Raw genomic sequence first — 18,412 nt, forward strand, 5'->3', positions numbered from 1 at the left:
ATTTTTGCAGGAGTGCCGCAACTGTGTTGGCTGTATGAGACTTTGCATTCCCATAGAGTAGAATGACCCCACAGATGAGATGGCATGGTCATTTTGATTTGATCGCTTGGTGAAGGATGGCCAAGGTTTGTGAGTAACGATGGGCATTCACTGTTGTCCCGTGCTGTAGCAAATGAATCAGAAGGGGGCCAGCTTGGTCAAAGGAGGTCAGCATAACCTTTTCCGCACTCATGTGGATGACTACATCCAGCTGTACGTGCGGAACTGGTTCACATCGCAGATCCGGGAATTTTATGAGACAGCCATTCAACACCTTGTGTCACAGTGGGACAAGTGTCTCGATAGCCAGGGTCAATACTTCTAACACACAGGTACTGGTTTCTGTAATTATGCCTCTGGCTCATTTCTTTTTGAACGCCCCTTATACTGAGAGAGAAACATTGCATTCCCCGGGGTAATATCATAAAAAAACATTCACAGCATAAAAATTCAGAACAACATGAACAATGTGTGAAAGCTCATTTTTTACTGTGAATATCATCAACAAAAGCAGCCTTGACAGTGTTGGTAAGTACCTCACAATCTAGCGATAATTTGTGGTAAGCCACAAAAGCTGGAGCTTGTAATTGTTTATGGATCAAGACATTTATTTAAATTATGTTGCTTCTGCTTTTGATTTTTCTTTCATTCTGCGAAGAAAACAGTAAAATTCTGTATTTAGCAAATCTAATTCATTACCTGTCGGTAAAAGTATGTGTTGCAGGGTTGACAGAATTACTTTTAATGAGCACATTGGTATTCAGATTTCATTGACAAACAGTTGATCATATAAGGAGCAGTTGGTTTGCCCACCCCACTGGTCAGTAATGTACGGAAAGTCTGTATTTTGAAAAGGTCATTAAATTGTGTCCAAAAGGTTCCAAACTGTGTAAGTGTAGACCAGATGTGGCTTAAATTCAAAGCAATAGTGTTGACAGTGATTGAGATTTTTGTACCAAAAAAATTAATAAGAGATGGAAATGATCTGCCATGGCATTCAAAACAGATCACAAAGGTGGTGCAGAAGTAACAAAAAATCATGCCAGCTCTAAAAGAATGCAAAATCTCAAGGGTTGGCAATGATTTACAGAATCTCTAAATTTATTGTGGACTGTAATTTGAGATGATTTTAATAGTTTCCACAACGAAACTCTGTAGTGAAACCTAACAGAGAATCCATAGGTACTCTGGAAATCTGTAAACAAGCAAGAAACAGTTAGTACCTTCACTGTGTAACAGCAATAGTAATAAAACAGTGCCACTAAAGTGGAGTTAGTGAATAGTTTTCTGGAATTATTTCACCAAAGCAAACAAAGTAAGTATTTTAGAATTTAAATCGAGAACAGTTGCCAACATAACTCTGAAGTAGATACCCTTGGTATAGTGAAGTGATTTAAATCACTTAATGAAGGCAGGTCTTTAGGTCCAAATTGTATGCCAGTTTCTTTCAGAGTATGCTGGCATGATAGATCCATACACAGCAATCTTAGGTTGGCACCCCTGCAGCCAGGCGACTAGCGCGAGTTTTGGTGTTCTCGTAAAGATAACTCATTTTAGATTATAAAACATATAGATTAGTACTGATTACATGGTAAATAGGTGTATTAGTGTGCCTTTTAAGTGTACCATTAAAAGTTTCATTTTTCTTTACGTAATAAAGCAGAAAACGCGAAAAGACCGTACAGTCGTATTTTCTGTTTACATCCTGCTGCGGCAAATCTATAGAATTTCGTTTAGTTGTTCCTTGATCTCTCCAACAATTTAACTTAGTGTACCTCTTCATTATTTAACTAGCATTTCTGGAAAGTAGCGTAAAGTTTAAGTTGTTGTTTCAGAAACTTTGCACTTTTGTTTTTGTTTACACACAGTTGCGTATAGGCCAAATTTGTGTAAACGAATTTTCGTGTTTATCTGTAATTTAACTCACTTATTCTTAATAAACCATTAAATTTATCATGAGTGAAAAGTGCTTGACTTGCTGTAGAATTGTTAGGTTGGGGCTATGGTGTGAAGGGTGCCGTAGTTTTTTCCATGTGGGTGACTGTAGTGGTGTGGGAATAGGGGAAGTAAATGAGACTCATCAGTGGTTTTGTAGGATTTGTAGTAGAGATGGAAGATACTGGAACAGGAGGGGAAAATTGCCGCCCTTCAGGCTGAGTTAGACAAGGCCAGGGGACATCTTGACAGGTTAAGGAGGGAGAAGGGTAAAGAGAGGTGGGAAGTGGCAACAGGAGGAACAGGCCAAGAACTTTGTCTGACAGCTTCATGGTGAATGTGAAAATAGATTTGACCTGTTGCTTCAATTAGAAGCTGGTGAGCCTCAAGCAGTTGCAGGTGTAGACAGGGCACAACAAACTTTCAGCAGCAAATTGAAAAGTAAGAATGTAAGGAAATCAGTAAAGAGAAAGTAAGTGTTGTTGTTAGGTAGTTCCCATGGAAGAGGTATTGCCCAACTTTTGCAGGATGAACTAGGATCAAAATACCAGGTCACCAATTTTTTTAAACCTAGTGCTGGTCTGGAGCAGGTGACAGAGGATTTTAGGATCACTTTCACTAAGGAAGACACCGTGGTTATAGTGGGTGGGGCGGGTAACAGTATTGACAGAGATCCTGGGTACAGTATAGAGTGTGACCTGGCGAAGATTGTATCAGCATCGAAGCATACTAGTGTTGAGTTTGTATCTGTTCTTGGGCGCCATGACCGACCTCATTTGAACTCTTCTGTCAAGAGAGTTAATTGGGAGCTGGAACGGCTGCTTATGTCGGGTGCAGGGTCACACATTGGTGTGGTTCCTGTTGATTCTCTCAGTAGGTGGGATTATACTAGGCATGGCCTTCACCTGAACAGGAAGTGGAAGGGTAAATTGGCTGGGGAAATAGCAGAAAAGTTAAAGGGGGGAGGCACTGTCATGAGTGGTAACATACCAGTGGTTATAGGATTCAGAAAAGACCCTTTTTTAGGGTAGGGAGGACAGAAAGAAAGCAAATTTTAAGAGAGGTTAGAACTGAGACAAACCTTCAGTTTGAGAAAGAAATCAAAAAACATAATTCCAGCTTATTACATCAGCATAAACAGCCATTGGTTAAGAATTTTCAACTGTCAGCAGATATTTTAACTCCACCCAATTTTAACTCAGTCAATGTGAAATGTCAGCTATCTTTATTGCATCAAAATATTCGAGGACTGAGAAATAAAATTAATGAATTAACTATATGCATAAATGAACTAGTCTTCAAACCCAGCTGACATAATCTGCCTCTCTGAACATCATGTGACCACTGGTATAGAACTTTTAAGTGTTACAGGGTTTAGGTTAGGATCTCGCTTTTGTAGATCAGAAATGGAGAAAGGAGGAGTTGCCACATTCATTAGGAACTGTCATAAATTTAAGAACATAGACATTCATAAATTTTGCCTAGAACAGCATATGGAAGCATGTGCAACAGAATTAGAATTTCACAAAAAATCCTTCATAATATTAAGTGTATATCGAGCACCTTCAGGTAACTTTAATCTGTTTGTAAACCACCTTGATGCAGTACTGGCCCATTTAACAACCAAAAACAAAGAAATAGTGGTTGCTGGTGATTTCAATGTAGATTTCCTTAAAGACTCTCCCAATAAGAAATTATTTGAGTTAATAACGCTATCATTCAACTTAATTCCCACTGTAAAGTTCCCCACTAGGGTAGCCACTTGCTCACAAATGGCCATTGATAATATCTTTATTGAAAAGTCCAATGAACAAAATTATATTACAAAACCAATAGTCAATGGCCTCTCAGACCATGACATGCAGTTCCTTCTGTTAAATGTTAATACTGAACAGGATATAAAATCTGTTAAATCTGAGCTCAAGAGGGTAATCAATAAGCCAAAAATTGATTATTTTAGGACACTCCTCAGAGACATTCACTGGACTGATGTTTACAGTGCTCATGGCATGAATGGAAAAATATAACACTTTTGCTAATAAAGTGCTTACCTTATTCGAACACTGTTTTCCCCCAAAACTTACCAAGGTTAGAGCAAAGTCTACAAAAAAGCCATGGATTACTCTAGGAATAGGGGTTTCTTGTAAAACAAAAAGAAAACTGTATCTGTCAATCCGAAACATTTCCAATGTTGATGCTATAGCACATTACAAGAAATACTGCAAAATATTAAAGACTGTAATACGGATGTTAAAGCAAATATATTACTAGGAAAATATAGTCATATCAGATAACAAAATAAAGACCATATGGGATATAGTGAAGGAGGAGACCGGTAGAACCAGACATGAAGAGGAACAAATAGCATTAAGAGTAAATGATACATTGGTGACAGATGTGTATAGTGTTGCAGAACTTTTTAATAAACATTTTATAACTGTTACTGAAAAGATGGGGCTGTCAGGTTTGGTAGATGCTGCTATGGAATACCTCAGACCAGAAATATCAATCAACTTCCATAATATGAATTTGACCCTCACTACCCCAACAGAAATAATGTCCATCATAAAATCTTTAAAATCAAAAACATGTAGTGGGTATGATGAAATATCAACAAAGTTAATTAAAGAACTTGATTCTGAGCTAAGTAACATATTAAGTTATCTGTGTAACCAGTCTTTTATCGGTGGAATATTTCCTGAATGGCTGAAATATGCTGAAGTTAAGCCACTGTTTAAGAAGGGAGTTAAAGAAATAGCATCAAATTTCCGAAAAAGTAATGTACAGTCGGCTTTATAACCATCTTATCTCAAATAACATACTGTCAAAGTCACAGTTTGGATTTCTAAAAGATTCTGATATTGAGAACGCTCTCTACACTTACAGTGAAAATGTGGTTAATACATTAGACAAAAAATTGCAAGCAACTGGTATATTTTGTGATCTGTCAAAGGCATTTGACTGTGTAAATCACAATATCCTTTTAAGTAAATTAGAGTATTTTAGTGTAACAGGAAATGCTGCAAAATGGTTCAAATCTTATATCTCTGGCAGGAAACAAAGGGTGTTATTAGGAAAGAGACATGTATCATGCATCATCCAACTGGGAACTAATTACGTGGGGGGTCCCACAAGGTTCCATTTTGGGGCCCCTCACTTTTTCTTGTGCATATCAATGACCTTTCATCAGTAACATTACCAGATGCAAAGTTCGTTTTGTTTGCCGATGATACAAACATTGCAATAAATAGCAAATCAAGCGTAGTCTTAGAAAGATCAGCTAATAAAATATTTGTGGACATTAATCCCTGGTTCCTAGCCAATTCTTTGTCACTAAACTTTGAGGAGAAAAAAAAAAAAAAAAAAAAAAAAAAAAAAAAAAAAAAAAAAAAAAACCACTACATGCAGTTCAGAACTTGTAAGGGGTGTCCCACGAGTATCTGTCTAACATACGATGACAAGAAGATAGAAGAAATGGACAGTGTTAAATTCTTGGGATTACAGCTTGATAATAAATTCAACTGGGACGAGCACACCACAGAACTGCTGAAGCGTCTTAACAAATCTCTGTTTGCAATGCGAATTTTGTCAGACATAGGGGATATAAAAATGAAAAAGCTGGCATACTATGCTTACTTTCATTCCATAATGTCATATGGGATTATTTTTTGGGGTAATTCATAAAGCCAAGCTAAAGTTTTCCGGGCACAAAAACGTGCAGTAAGAGTTGTATGTGGTGTGAACTCAAGAACATCCTGCAGAAGCCTGTTTAGGCAACTAGGGATACTAACTACTGTTTCCCAATATATTTATTCCTTAATGAAATTTGTCATTAAAAATATATCACTTTTTCAAACCAACAGCTCAATTAATGGAATCAATACTAGAAATAAGAATAATCTTCACAAGGATTTAAAGTCGCTTAGTCTTGTCCAAAAAGGTGTGCATCATTCAGGAACACACATTTTCAAAAACTTGCCAGCAGCCATAAAAAGCTTAACAACCAATGAAATTCAGTTTAAGAGAAGCCTAAAGGATTTATTGGTGGCAAACTCCTCCTACTCCATTGATGAATTTCTCAGTAAAACCAACTTATTTGTGTGTATATATAAAAACACAGATGATGTGACTTACCGAACGAAAGTGCTGGCAGGTTGATAGACACACAAACATACACACAAAATTCAAGCTTTCGCAACAAACTGTTGCCTCATCAGGAAAGAGGGAAAGACGAAAGGATGTGGGTTTTAAGGGAGAGGGTAAGGAGTCATTCCAATCCCGGGAGCGGAAAGACTTACCTTAGGGGGGAAAAAAAGGACAGGTATACACTCGCGTGCACACACACAAATCCATCCGCACATACACAAGCGCATATATATATATATATATATATATATATATATATATATATATATATATAATCAGAAATATTTGGTCTTTGAATACGTCTCCTTGTGTCTGGATATGTGTGCGAGTGTATACCCGTTGTTTTTTCCCCTAAGGTAAGTCTTCCTGCTTCCGGGATTGGAATGACTCCTTACCCTCTCCCTTAAAACCCACATCCTTTTGTCTTTCCCTCTCCTTCCCTCTTTCCTGATGAGGCAACCGTTGGTTGCGAAAGCTAGAATTTTGTGTGTATGTTTGTGTTTGTTTGTGTGTCTATCGACCTGCCAGCGCTTTCATTTGGTAAGTAACATCATATAAGTGCAATATAACTTCTGCACCATTTCAGTGCAGTAATGTGTTCATTGTAAATAAGTATTATAGTAGTTGTATTACATGTTTATTACCTTATAAATAAACTTTTTTATTTTAAATTCAGTGCATTAGTATTTGTAAAATGACTTTCATATAGTGTTCATTAAAAAAATGACGATCATTCCACTTGGGACCTGTGGAATGGTACATTAGCTTATTTGTTTTAGTTGTAAATATTTGTCATGTATTGTTGTTTTTCTGACATGTTCCACATCCTGGAGGACCTCCTCACTACGGATCAATTGGAGTGAAAGTAAATCTAATCTAATCTAATCTAATCTGATACAACTACTGACTAGACGAAATATCCATACTTAAAGGTGGGGAAGTTGCCTAGGTCACACCAGTACTCAAGAAAGGAAATAGGAGTAATCCAGTGAATTACAGACCCATATCATTGACATCAATTTCCTTTAGTATCTTGGAACATCTACCGTCTTCGAACATTCTGAATTACCTCAGAGAAAATGCTTTATTGACAAACAGTCAGCACATATTCAAAAAATATTGTTCTTCTCAAACACAGCTAGCTCTACAGGGGATCTCAAATTGATTTCAAATTTTTATTTATTTATGTAATCTGATCTCATTAGGGGCATCAGGCCCCCTCTTACATTGGACCAGGGTTTCATACATACAGTTCCTTTTTTACATGATAGTTATCTAAGAAATAACAATTTTAATACAACAGATAGTATTAAAATTATTTGAGAGTCGGTAGCGAAAGTGCGAGTAAATAATACTGACTACGAACTAATAATATTGGCAGTACTTGTACTACAGCTGCTGCTACCAAGAGTAGTGATAATAGTAATATTATTTTTGGATTTACAGAAGGCTTTTGACCCTTTTTTCTCACAAGCAACTTCTAATCAAATTGCATGCCTATGGAGTATAGTCTCGTTGTGTGACTGGGTTCATTATTTCCTGTCAGAAAGGTCACAGTTCGTAGTAATTGATGGAAAGTCAGTGAGTAAAAAAGAAGTGATAGTTGGCATTCCCCAAGGAAGTGTTGTAGGTCCTATGCTGTTCCTAATCTGTATAAATGATTTATTAAACAATTTGAGCAGCTCTGTTAGATAGTTTGCAGAGTATGCTATTGTTTACCATTTTGTAAAGTCATCAGATGATCAAAACCAATTGCAAGATGTTTTAGTCAAAATATCTTTATGATGAGAAATGTGGCAAGACAGTGAACAATAAAAAGTGTGAGATATTCCATGTTAGTATTAAAACAAATCTGTTAAATTTTGGTTACTCGATAAATTGTGTGAATGAAAAGGCTGTCTATTCAGCTAAGTCCTTACAGATTACTATTACAAACAACTTTAATACAAGTAGTCGCATACATAGTACCATGGGAAAGGTGAACCAGAGGCTGCATTTTTACTGCCAGAAGATGCAACTCTCATTTCTAGTATCTTTATCATCAGAGTGAATACAATGAAATACAAACAGGAATCTTTCATACAGCATAGTAACTGCAAATATGTTACACCATCTATATCCCACAGCTCATTGAAATGGAGATGGGAAGCTTTGTAAGGTCCTGTGTGTAGCAAAAGATCGATGAAGGCATTCATTGCCACACTGTATCTCGTGCATAACGAGATCTGTCAAACCATACATGAATGTTTGTCATGTGCATGTTAGTGTACATAAGTGTCATCCATCAATTTACCATCAAAATAAAGAAAAAAGATTTTTTTTTCCACCAATGAGTAACTGGCTTCATGTTATTTAATCTACCCACATTTACATACATACTAATCTTTATTAATAAATGCCGTGGAAAATTTTCCACTTGAAGAAGCAGCCACATTTGTGTCCGTGTCATGTTACTGTATTTAAAGTTGTCCTCTACATTTTCTCAGCTACCCTCAGTTCATAGCAGATCTGACATAATTCTGTCATCTGTGAGAAACTTGTACATTTTCTGAAGAGACGTGAGAAAAAAATGTTTGACCCCTCCATGTGGAGAAAAATATGAAAATACCAAAAACATGAACATTACCATACCTAATGTAGGAAACCAGTTGGCATTCAAAACAACTTGCAGTCATCTTGGAATGGATAAGTACAGGTTCTGTATGGTTTTCAAGTGAATCTTATACACTGTTCTTCGTGCAAAATATTGGCAAGTTCAGGTAATGATAATGTAGATGGATAGCCATCACACACCCCTCTATCCAGAGTAGACCAAAAAGGCTAATTAATATTTAGATCGAATGATAGGTGGCCAGGGGAGATGCAACAACTCATCCTAGTCCTCACAAAACCAGCCCTGGACAATGTGAGCTGTGTGAATAGGGGCCCTGTCATCTTGGAACACAGCATCACGATTGGGGAACAAACTTTATGCCGTGGGATGGACCTGATCAGCCACAATGATCACACAATCCTTGACAGTAATGCAACCTTGCAGAGTAGTAATCATGGGATCCAAGGAATACCATGATGTGAGTGCCTAAACCGCCACTGAACACCCACCATGTTTCACTTCTTGGGAAGTAAATTTGGGCAGAAGTTGGAAACAGTGGAAACCAGGCTTATATGATCAAATGCCATTCTTCTATTGCTCCATATTCCAGTTTTTATGGCTTGGGCATAATGGTGTCCTGTTATGGACATTTGTATCACTGATATGCGGTTTTGGAATTCCAGCATTCCCTGCTTCTGGAGCTCCCTGGATGATGATTTTGATGCTGACAGGGTTCGTGATTGCAGCATTCAGTTCAGCAGTGACCTTTTTTTATTTTAATCACAATCCTCTTCAATGACCATCTGTCACAACCACTTAACACACACTTTCATCTGCATCAGGATTTGGTGCTTTCCCATTAAGCAGTATAAATCTTCAATATGGTACCCCGTGAAACACCAAACATTTCAGTTACTTTGGTTATGAAAGCACCTATCATATGATCATGAACAAATTGTCCACGTTTGAATTCACTTAGCTCCAACGTAATACACTGAGATTTACACAGAATGCTGTTTTGACCATGACTGACACATGTAACGTATTGAGGACATTGAACAGGTGATGTTCGTGGTTGAATACAACAGTGCAATCTGCAGGCATGGCTAGCATCTGTATTTATGTTAAAGTATGCATTTCTCCTGGTGTTTCCATATGTTTGTCCAACCCCTGTACACACTTCCAAAAACTTGTATCACAAAAGTGACAGTAATAAATTTACTTCAGAGGTGGTGCACATAAAAGACAGTGGTTTTGATCACACATACTCATGTTGGGATACTAAATAACACAGGTGGTTGTGTGGGGCCAAAACACACGTTATAAGGAAACAATGAGGGTGACAGTGGTATTAAACAGAGCTCAAGAGACAGCCACACAACAGACAAATTTACATTAGACCTTTGTTCCTTACAATGTCAGAAAAAAGTAGAGATGTTCAGAATGTAACAGTATGTAAAAATTGATTTGTGATGTGAATGTGTAAATGACCCATTCCACGTCATTACAATCTGTCATGAAAAATGATCCCTGAAACACGTTACTAATTATCTAACTAACTAGTTCACAAAGAAGACAAACTCTTTGGTCATATTGATGAGGTGTGACCTGTTAAGTGTTAATGAGACACAGAATCATAACCTTCTTTCTTTTCTTTAATCTGGACAGTGTTTCACGATATTAGTCTAGCATTTGTATCAAATTTTAGCTGTAGTAAGCTTCAGAGTGGTTGAGCAATTACCATATAGCCCTGATCTTGCCATATTTGAAAGTCAATGATTTTCCGTAGTCAAACACTCCCAGCCATTGTGAAAAGTTAATGCAAGAAGCTACACAAAGACCTCTGAAACAATTGTTTTGTAAGTGCTTTCAAATGACAAAATTGTTTGTTTCAGAAGAAATGAGGCTTCTGTGTGTGAGAGTCTATTCATTTGTGATCTATTCAGATGTGAGTCCCCAAAGGCAAAATTAAAATTAGATGTTATTTCTTACTATCAACTGAAAAGCAAACTACTTTACTTTGCATGGTAGCTTAGTTACTAGTACACATGTAAAGCTTTTGTGAGATTTAAAGTTTGTTTACTTTTGATCTGCAATAGTTTATTAGTGCAGCATCTTAGGTAATTAGTAAGCAAGTGAAATTTTTGGTGGTGGTAACCACTCAATTTCTTACAGCCTGTGAACTAACTTAAGAGCTATTATAAAATGATGTACACTTTTCTGTGAAATCAAAACCATAAGGCATCCTTCACTTTTTTTAACATGTTCAGAGCATTGTTAGAGGGGAAAGAAGTAATAAGTGATAGAAAAAAATCATGGTGCCAAACTCTGAACCTTTTTGGAGCTTCAAAATTGAACAATGAAAATATTGGTATGTGGTTGAGAGAGAACTGTAATGAGACAGAACTTTTATTGGTGATTAGTTTTCTCTTTATGATCGGGTTCTTAGTTACATGTATAGTAAGATTCCAAATCTGTTTCAGTTCTAGAAGAATTGCAAGAGACAATTCAGCATTTACTCAGAGAAGATGTGTGCAGTTGTTTAGGGAATACACTGCGCCTACTGAACCAGACACATTGGGTACGTATCAATGTTTTCACTTTTTAATGAGGTATTTGCCAGAGCTGTTAATGTCATCCAGTTTGTTGCTGTTCCTTCTCATCTTCTTCATAGATGTGCTTGATAATTTTTAATCATTTGTGACTACTAACAACAATCTTAACTTCATGATGTATTGTTGAGCAGTGCCTTTCTATTGTCTTAACTAGAGGGACACTCAACTACATTATGCTTAACTGTGCTTTGCACTAGATTGTCAGTCAGTATCCTGCCTCATGTGGCAGGCTCCAGGCCAAAGCCACATTGTTTGGTGATTTACATCACCAGCGTGCAACGTACAAAGTTGGCTATAAAGTGTACCAGGAAGGCTTAATCTGGGCTCCATCCTGTTTTCTATGGTGCAGCTCACCCTCTGTTCGCATCTCCATCCATTTTATAATGAAAGAGATTACATTTTCAACTAATCTCCTTCTCGCAGTCCTACGACGATAGAGGTACAGTTCTTTCTTTGTTTCATATTCTTAAGAAAACCCACCAGGGTCATAATTATCTGGGTTATTAGAGACCAGAGACTGCACAGGTAATTGAAAATACCCATGTTTTTACCCCAACTGCTATTTACTATATTTGCAAAATGTGCTATGTATCACATATGAAACACCACTACATTACTTCCATGTTACTCGCCAGAATAAACACCTTAGTAACAAAATTACACTCAAAATAAATCATATTTCATATTACTTGCTTTCAGAACACTTTCAGGAAATAATTGTCCAGTTGTTTCTTTTCCGTTTTTCTCTTACATTTTCATGACTACAGTTCTCATTTTCCAGAGTGTCAAAATATTGGTATAGTCAAATGACAGTGAAACATGAGTCATATACGTAATAGTGTATTCTGAATGAAAATAATCATTCTAATTATAACTGAATACTTTAGGCCTCATTTTCCATTTGTTTAGAGATCGTTGAAGAATGTACAGATAATTGGGGCTTGTTGTATTATAAAATTTGTAACGCCTCGAGTATGAGATTTCTCTGAAGTGAGAACTGATTTGCCAGAAGGAAGTGAAAGCTGCAGCTCAGATTTTCTGCATAGTCAACATAATTCGCTTGATACTTACGAAAGCATGGCAAGATTTTCAGATTCTTTATTTAGAATGTCATTAAGAGAAAAATCTTAAACAATGATATTTTTCTTTAATCATTGTATTTAGCACATTCTTCAAATAGGAATATTCTGCCACAAAAAGGAATTTTCATAGTACAGTGTCAACAAAGATAGTACAATTGAAACTGCAAAAACAAAACAGTCACAGTAAATTTGCTATAGCCTGTAGTAAACCAAACTGATGTAAAAAAGAGACTTCGCTTGTGCAAGAAACTCAAAATGTGACCTAATGTCTGACTGAAGTGTGAAATGTGATCCACTGTGTTCACTCTTGCACTTTTCCCAAGGCAAGATATGTTTACTTGTGATGCAGGTATTGTCAGCTACTGTATGTTGAATCTTCAAAGTTGATGGCGATTGTAATGATGATAACCCCATTCACGCAGCTCTGAATGTCAAAGGTTGGTTTGATGAGCATGAAGGACATCTAATATATTCTACCTGCCTTATCAATCCGTTGTGACCTGTATATGAAAAATTTGCAATGTTCAGAGAACTGGGACATTTCCTGTGTAACAAATTTGTGTGTGTCAGTCCCCTGAAGGTAATGCCCATATTGGTGGCCTCCACACTAATTTAGTAAGTGTTAATACTGTTCGATCCAACTGCCAAGGTGCTTGACTTAATTACTTTTCTGTATACCATCTTCACTCTGTTACAGTTCGTATTTCGTGTTCCCTAGAGACACCCAGTCACAGTTTCCAAATCTAATATATTTTTGTTGAAAGCTGGGTGATCATTGCCCTCACACACTTGTCATATATACTGATAATTTTGTGACATATTATTGTACTGTAAATAATGAGAAAGGTGGTGTTCCATAAAAGAATAAAGTGACATAAAGCTGATATTACAGGACCTGAAGGAATGGAAAAATTCTGTGCTGACATTGGTGTGGAGCCAGAAAATGTAGTAATGCTGGTATTAGCATGGAAGATGAATGCAAGGCAAATGGGATTTTTTACTCTTAATGAATGGCTGAGAGGTTTTGTGGATCTACAGTGAGTATCTATTTGTTATAGAGAGTACTGATGTGTATGCACATTTGAGCATATATACAGGGTGTGTAACAGTTCCTGTTACATGTTTCAGGAAGTTGTAGAGGGGTCTTAATAGATAAAGTTTTTACCAGGAACCCATGTCCAGAAATGTAGTATTTGGATATAAAATAAGTTTGAGTATTGGACCACTTTCAAATCTCCCGCTTCATGGTACTTGTACAAACTGAGAAGAGGGTCCTTTCATCAGGCCCTGTTGTAATTATGGCATCACATACCACCTTCATCAGACATAAACAACAGATGCAAGAAACTGGAATGTTAAAACTAGGTGGGTTGGCTGTGGTGCTCCATGGGCACACTAAACTCTGCACTTTGAAGAGGTCAGTCACCCTTCGTCACATACAAGAGAACCGAATAACTAGTACTTGAAACTTTTCCCATGCAATGGGCTCCTGTAAAGCACACACGTCAAAGCTGATTGTGTCTGCTGTACACACTGATCTTCAAACGTACTTTACTTGCAAAATATATCTGTCTGGACATGAGTTTACTTTATCTACTAAGTTGCCTCTACAAACTTTAGGAATTGTGAAACACCCTGTATATACGCATGATTCAGCTATCAAGGGGAGGGTATGACGTGTGGGTAATTGACTTTGATCAAGTTTTGCAAGGACTTTCTACATTGAAAATAGAGACACTTGTGTTTTAGCTTAGCTTTCTGCTACACACTCCCTAGTTCTTGAAAAATAGAGGTCAAAGTTGATGATGGAAAACTGTATTCTCAGTGCTAGACATTGAAATATCGTCTAAAAACAAACATTTTTTATTATATAATATGGGTCCAAAGGTAATAATCTTTGAGTTATTAATGTTTCCTGTTTTCATGTTTTAGCTAATGTATTTGCCATTCTGTAGATGCAGTGGTGGGAGGTCGTTGGTTGTGCAGTTGAGACATTAAGACTGCCAAATTGCTGGTCTGGGTTTGATTCTTGGGCATAGCTTTTTCCTTTGATATATTTTTTAGGTTTATCTGATAATGGGAATATCTTCCTTTGCCTTTTTTGAAGTCAAACATTGGGAGGTATGATTAATAATGAAAGAAGTGTATACAATGTATTGACCATTATTTCCATTGTGATACCTGATGTGCTACGATAGGACTTTCCTGTGAAAGTGATACCACCAAAATCTACTTATCTTTGTCAACTGTGTGGTGTTTACTTTTTCCAACAGATAAAGAATTTCATACCATGACTTCAAAATCGTGACATCGTAGCAGAGAAGAGAAATGCAAGGTAGGGTTGATACTGTCAAAATTCATGTGTAGGTCCATAACAGGTTGTCCACACCTGTCACTCAAGATATGCTTTTATGCACTTGGTACATATCCAGATTTATATCTGATACATCTGTTTTCAGCTACATTATTTGTGTCATAACGTAAATAACTCTCAGTACATCATATACACTTGTTTGAACATTAATCACACCTCCCAGTTTTTTACTTCAAAAAAAGGTAAAGAAATGTATTCAGATTATCATGATATTATCAGGTACACAAAAAATATTGGAGGTACACAAAAAATATTGGTTGAAAAAAGCCACAACCAAGAAGCAAACACAAACAAGTGATTTGGTAGTCTAATGCCTGGACTGCTTGACCACCGATCTTGTTCTACCAGATGTGCAGAATGACAGTTACTCTAGCTACAGCAGGAAAACACACACATTATTAACTTAAGATCCCATATTATATTAATAAAAGTGCTTGTTTTTTAGATTAGTTTTTGATGTATAGCATTGAAAATACAATTTTTTTTATCATCGACTTTGACCTCAGGTGTTTTTTTTTTTTTTTGGGGGGGGGGGGAGGGGGGCGCATGGGAGCGAGAGCGGGCAGGAGGAATCAATTGTGTAGCAGAAAGCCAAAACATCTCTCTTTATTTTCAATGTGGATTTTCCTTGTAAAACTTGACCAAAATCGGAGACCCACATTTCTGACCCTCCCCTTGTAAGCTGTTCAGCTCATATATTACTGGCAAGTTTTAAGATATTGTAATTAAGTTTCAAGTCAGTTGAATTATAAGAAAGTCCTCACAAAATGGCATATAGCCTTTGGCCTTAGCTACATCATGAAATTGCAGTGCCTATGTTGTTCTGATTATGATGCAAAGTTCCTTTGGACATGCATGCATGTGCAAAGGAACAGGCACTGCAGCGATTGCAGCCATTGTGAAATATATTAAATGTATTCGCAATTGCAAATGAGGACAACCATCAGCTGTTCAATGGAATGACGACAATGAAAATTTGTGCCAGACTGGGGACTCGAACCCGGATTTCCCGATTATCGCGAGCAGTTGTTTCATTATTTGGCTATCTGTGCAGACCCAAACTGTCATATCTCGTCAACTATAGCACTTCAATATTGCATTTATCCACAGACACTGGGCAAGTGACCTTCAAGTAAAATGTTTCATCTTTATGGGAGTATACATAATGGATGTACGAATACATGTTGTGTAGATGCCCAATTGACAATGTATGGAAATTTGGGTCTAGACTTGAGTCGTGCACATACAGCCAAGTGGTAAGGTGATTGCTCATGATAAGGGGGAAATCTAGGTTTGAGTCCCCGGTCCAGCACAAATTTTCGTTGTTGTCTTTCCATTCTACAGCTGATGGTTGTCCTTATTCGCAATTGTGAATACATTTAGTGTAGTTATATTAGGAAGAGATCAACTTTGATTTTTCAAATAGAACTTGATAATAATTAGTTACATTCCATCCTGGATTTTCCATTGTTTGGTGAGTAGCAATCATATTATTGTTACACTATCCCGTCCCAGACTTTGCATTGTTTGATTTTTGCCTAACGACTTTCCTCCCATCCCACAACCCTGTGCTGGTTTCCTCTGTTACTATTCACTAATGCATATACTCAGTGTCCATCCTTTTCTTTCACTTCTTTCCTATGGTTTAATAGTCTGCCTAACCACTCGTGCTCTTACTTCAGAGCCACCCCGTCTGTGGTCTTGTCCATGCACAACACACGGCTACATGACTGCAGATTTTAGGTGCAGCATCTCATGTCCCACATTCATTCCATCAGTACAACTATTCCTGGACCTTAAAAGTGATCACACTTCCTCCATTCATCCTTACATATTTTCACCACCTTTCTGTGTTGAACGTATTTCGTTGAACCCAATACCTAAGCCCTACCCCACTCCTCCCCCCTCTCTTTCCTTACTCTAGCAAACTCATTCTGATCACACGTAATCTAGTTACAGCTGCTCCCCTCTCTTCACATATTTACCTGCCGACCTGCATCCCCCTACTATCATCTTTTTACTTATTTTTCTTTATATATCATTGTGTTTTCATGTCAACGTTACTTCATTTTCTTTTACTGTCAGACCTATTCCCTCTGATTTCACAATCATATTTTGTAATTTTTACTTTAATTTTATGCCTTTTGTATCACCCACTATGGATATGTACACCAGTACAGAAAAGTTTTCCTGTCCCTAGCCACAATCCAGCCACACATACTGTTCCTGCATTGCTGCCTAGCTCTTGGAATCTCCCCAGGTGGTCTGACTGTCAAATTACTCTTCTCTGGCTGCAACCTATCTCTCTTCAAATTCTGTCTGTTCCTAGCCCTTACCAACCTAGTCCTGCTAAGCTATACAAACCATGCCCAAACCTCCTTGCAGTAACTTTTCTCCATCTGTAAAAGTCTCATGCTCTGCAATCCCGAATTCCAGCATCCCATCTCTAAAACTGAAACTCTTGGCCTCCGGGAACTAGAGCAGAATGCAGAGCACCACCTCAAAAAAAAACTCTCCAACCTGTCCACCTCCTACTCGCATATTGGCCAGCCACTATCCATTTTGTGGATACGTGCGTAGCGAGCACGGGACCCCGAGCTGATGTGGCCTTCCTTCCTTTCCGGGCTGCATACCTTCCCTTTCCGCATCCTTCCCCATCCCCCATCTTCGCCCCCCCCCCCCCCTTCACCTCTGGCTCTTTCTTTCCCTTTCTCTGGGGTTATGGTTTGTGCCTACGTCCGGAGACGGACGCTTGTAAATATACATTCTTCGCCTTCCTTCCTTGCTTGTAAGTCTTCATCCTTCCTTTGTCCTTCTCTTTTCCTTACCTCTTCTCTCTACCTTCTCCGCTGCAGCGTTTGAGACCTCTCTTCTTTCCTTTCCCTTTCTCTTTCTTCCTCCCTGTGTGTGTCTGAAGGCCAACCCACGCACTTCCATGCGTAGCCGGTGACGGGGTAACGCGTAACAGGTAGGACACGTACGTACCCCCTGGTAACGGCCAGGCCCAGGGAGGGGTGATTACCCGAGCTGATACCTTCCGAAAGTGCCGATTGGTCCCTCCGTCCGGTTGTCGGGAGGTGTGACCTGAGGTGTTAACAATCACCTAAGGCGGGTGTGCCCTCAGTGAGGGCCCCCACAAGGGAGGAGCGCGCCATCGGAGACGCCGGTAATCATGGGGGATTCTTCCGCAATGGTTTCCTCACCTTCCACTATGTCTGCTCACAAACGTAAGTTCACTGAGTCTCAGCCACAGACGGTTCTTCCATCGTTGCCACAGTTCCTTGTTGTTTCTCGGTCTGACGAAGGTCACGACGTCTCCACGGTCAACCCTTTCATTATTCAGAAAGGTGTCGATGCAATTGCAGGTCCAGTAAAGTCTTTTTCCAGATTACGGAATGGCACCCTGTTGTTAGAAACACACAGTGCCCTCCAGGCACAAAAATTGCTGCGTACTTCTCTGCTCCACACCTTCCCTGTCCGGGTGGAACCGCACCGTACCTTAAATTCCTCGCGTGGAGTCGTTTATACACGCTCCCTCGATGGATTGTCTGACGAAGAAATTCAGCATTGCCTGTCTGACCAGGGCGTAACGGCTGTTCATAGAGTTATGAAAAGGGTTGACACGAAC

The 18,412-nt window shown here is 38.3% G+C and overlaps 1 protein-coding gene across 1 annotated transcript in view; it reads left to right on the forward strand.

Moving 5' to 3' along the window:
- Nucleotides 1–18,412, forward strand: part of LOC126248526 (DCN1-like protein 4) — a 169,437-nt gene that overhangs the window by 96,327 nt on the left and 54,698 nt on the right. The window contains exons 3-4 of the mRNA XM_049949579.1: nt 11,197–11,294; nt 13,303–13,447. Of these exons, the coding sequence (XP_049805536.1) occupies nt 11,197–11,294; nt 13,303–13,447 (243 nt within the window). The remainder of the gene's footprint in view (nt 1–11,196; nt 11,295–13,302; nt 13,448–18,412) is intronic.

Source organism: Schistocerca nitens, chromosome 3 (assembly GCF_023898315.1).
Source record: "Schistocerca nitens isolate TAMUIC-IGC-003100 chromosome 3, iqSchNite1.1, whole genome shotgun sequence".
NCBI lineage: Eukaryota > Metazoa > Arthropoda > Insecta > Orthoptera > Acrididae > Schistocerca > Schistocerca nitens.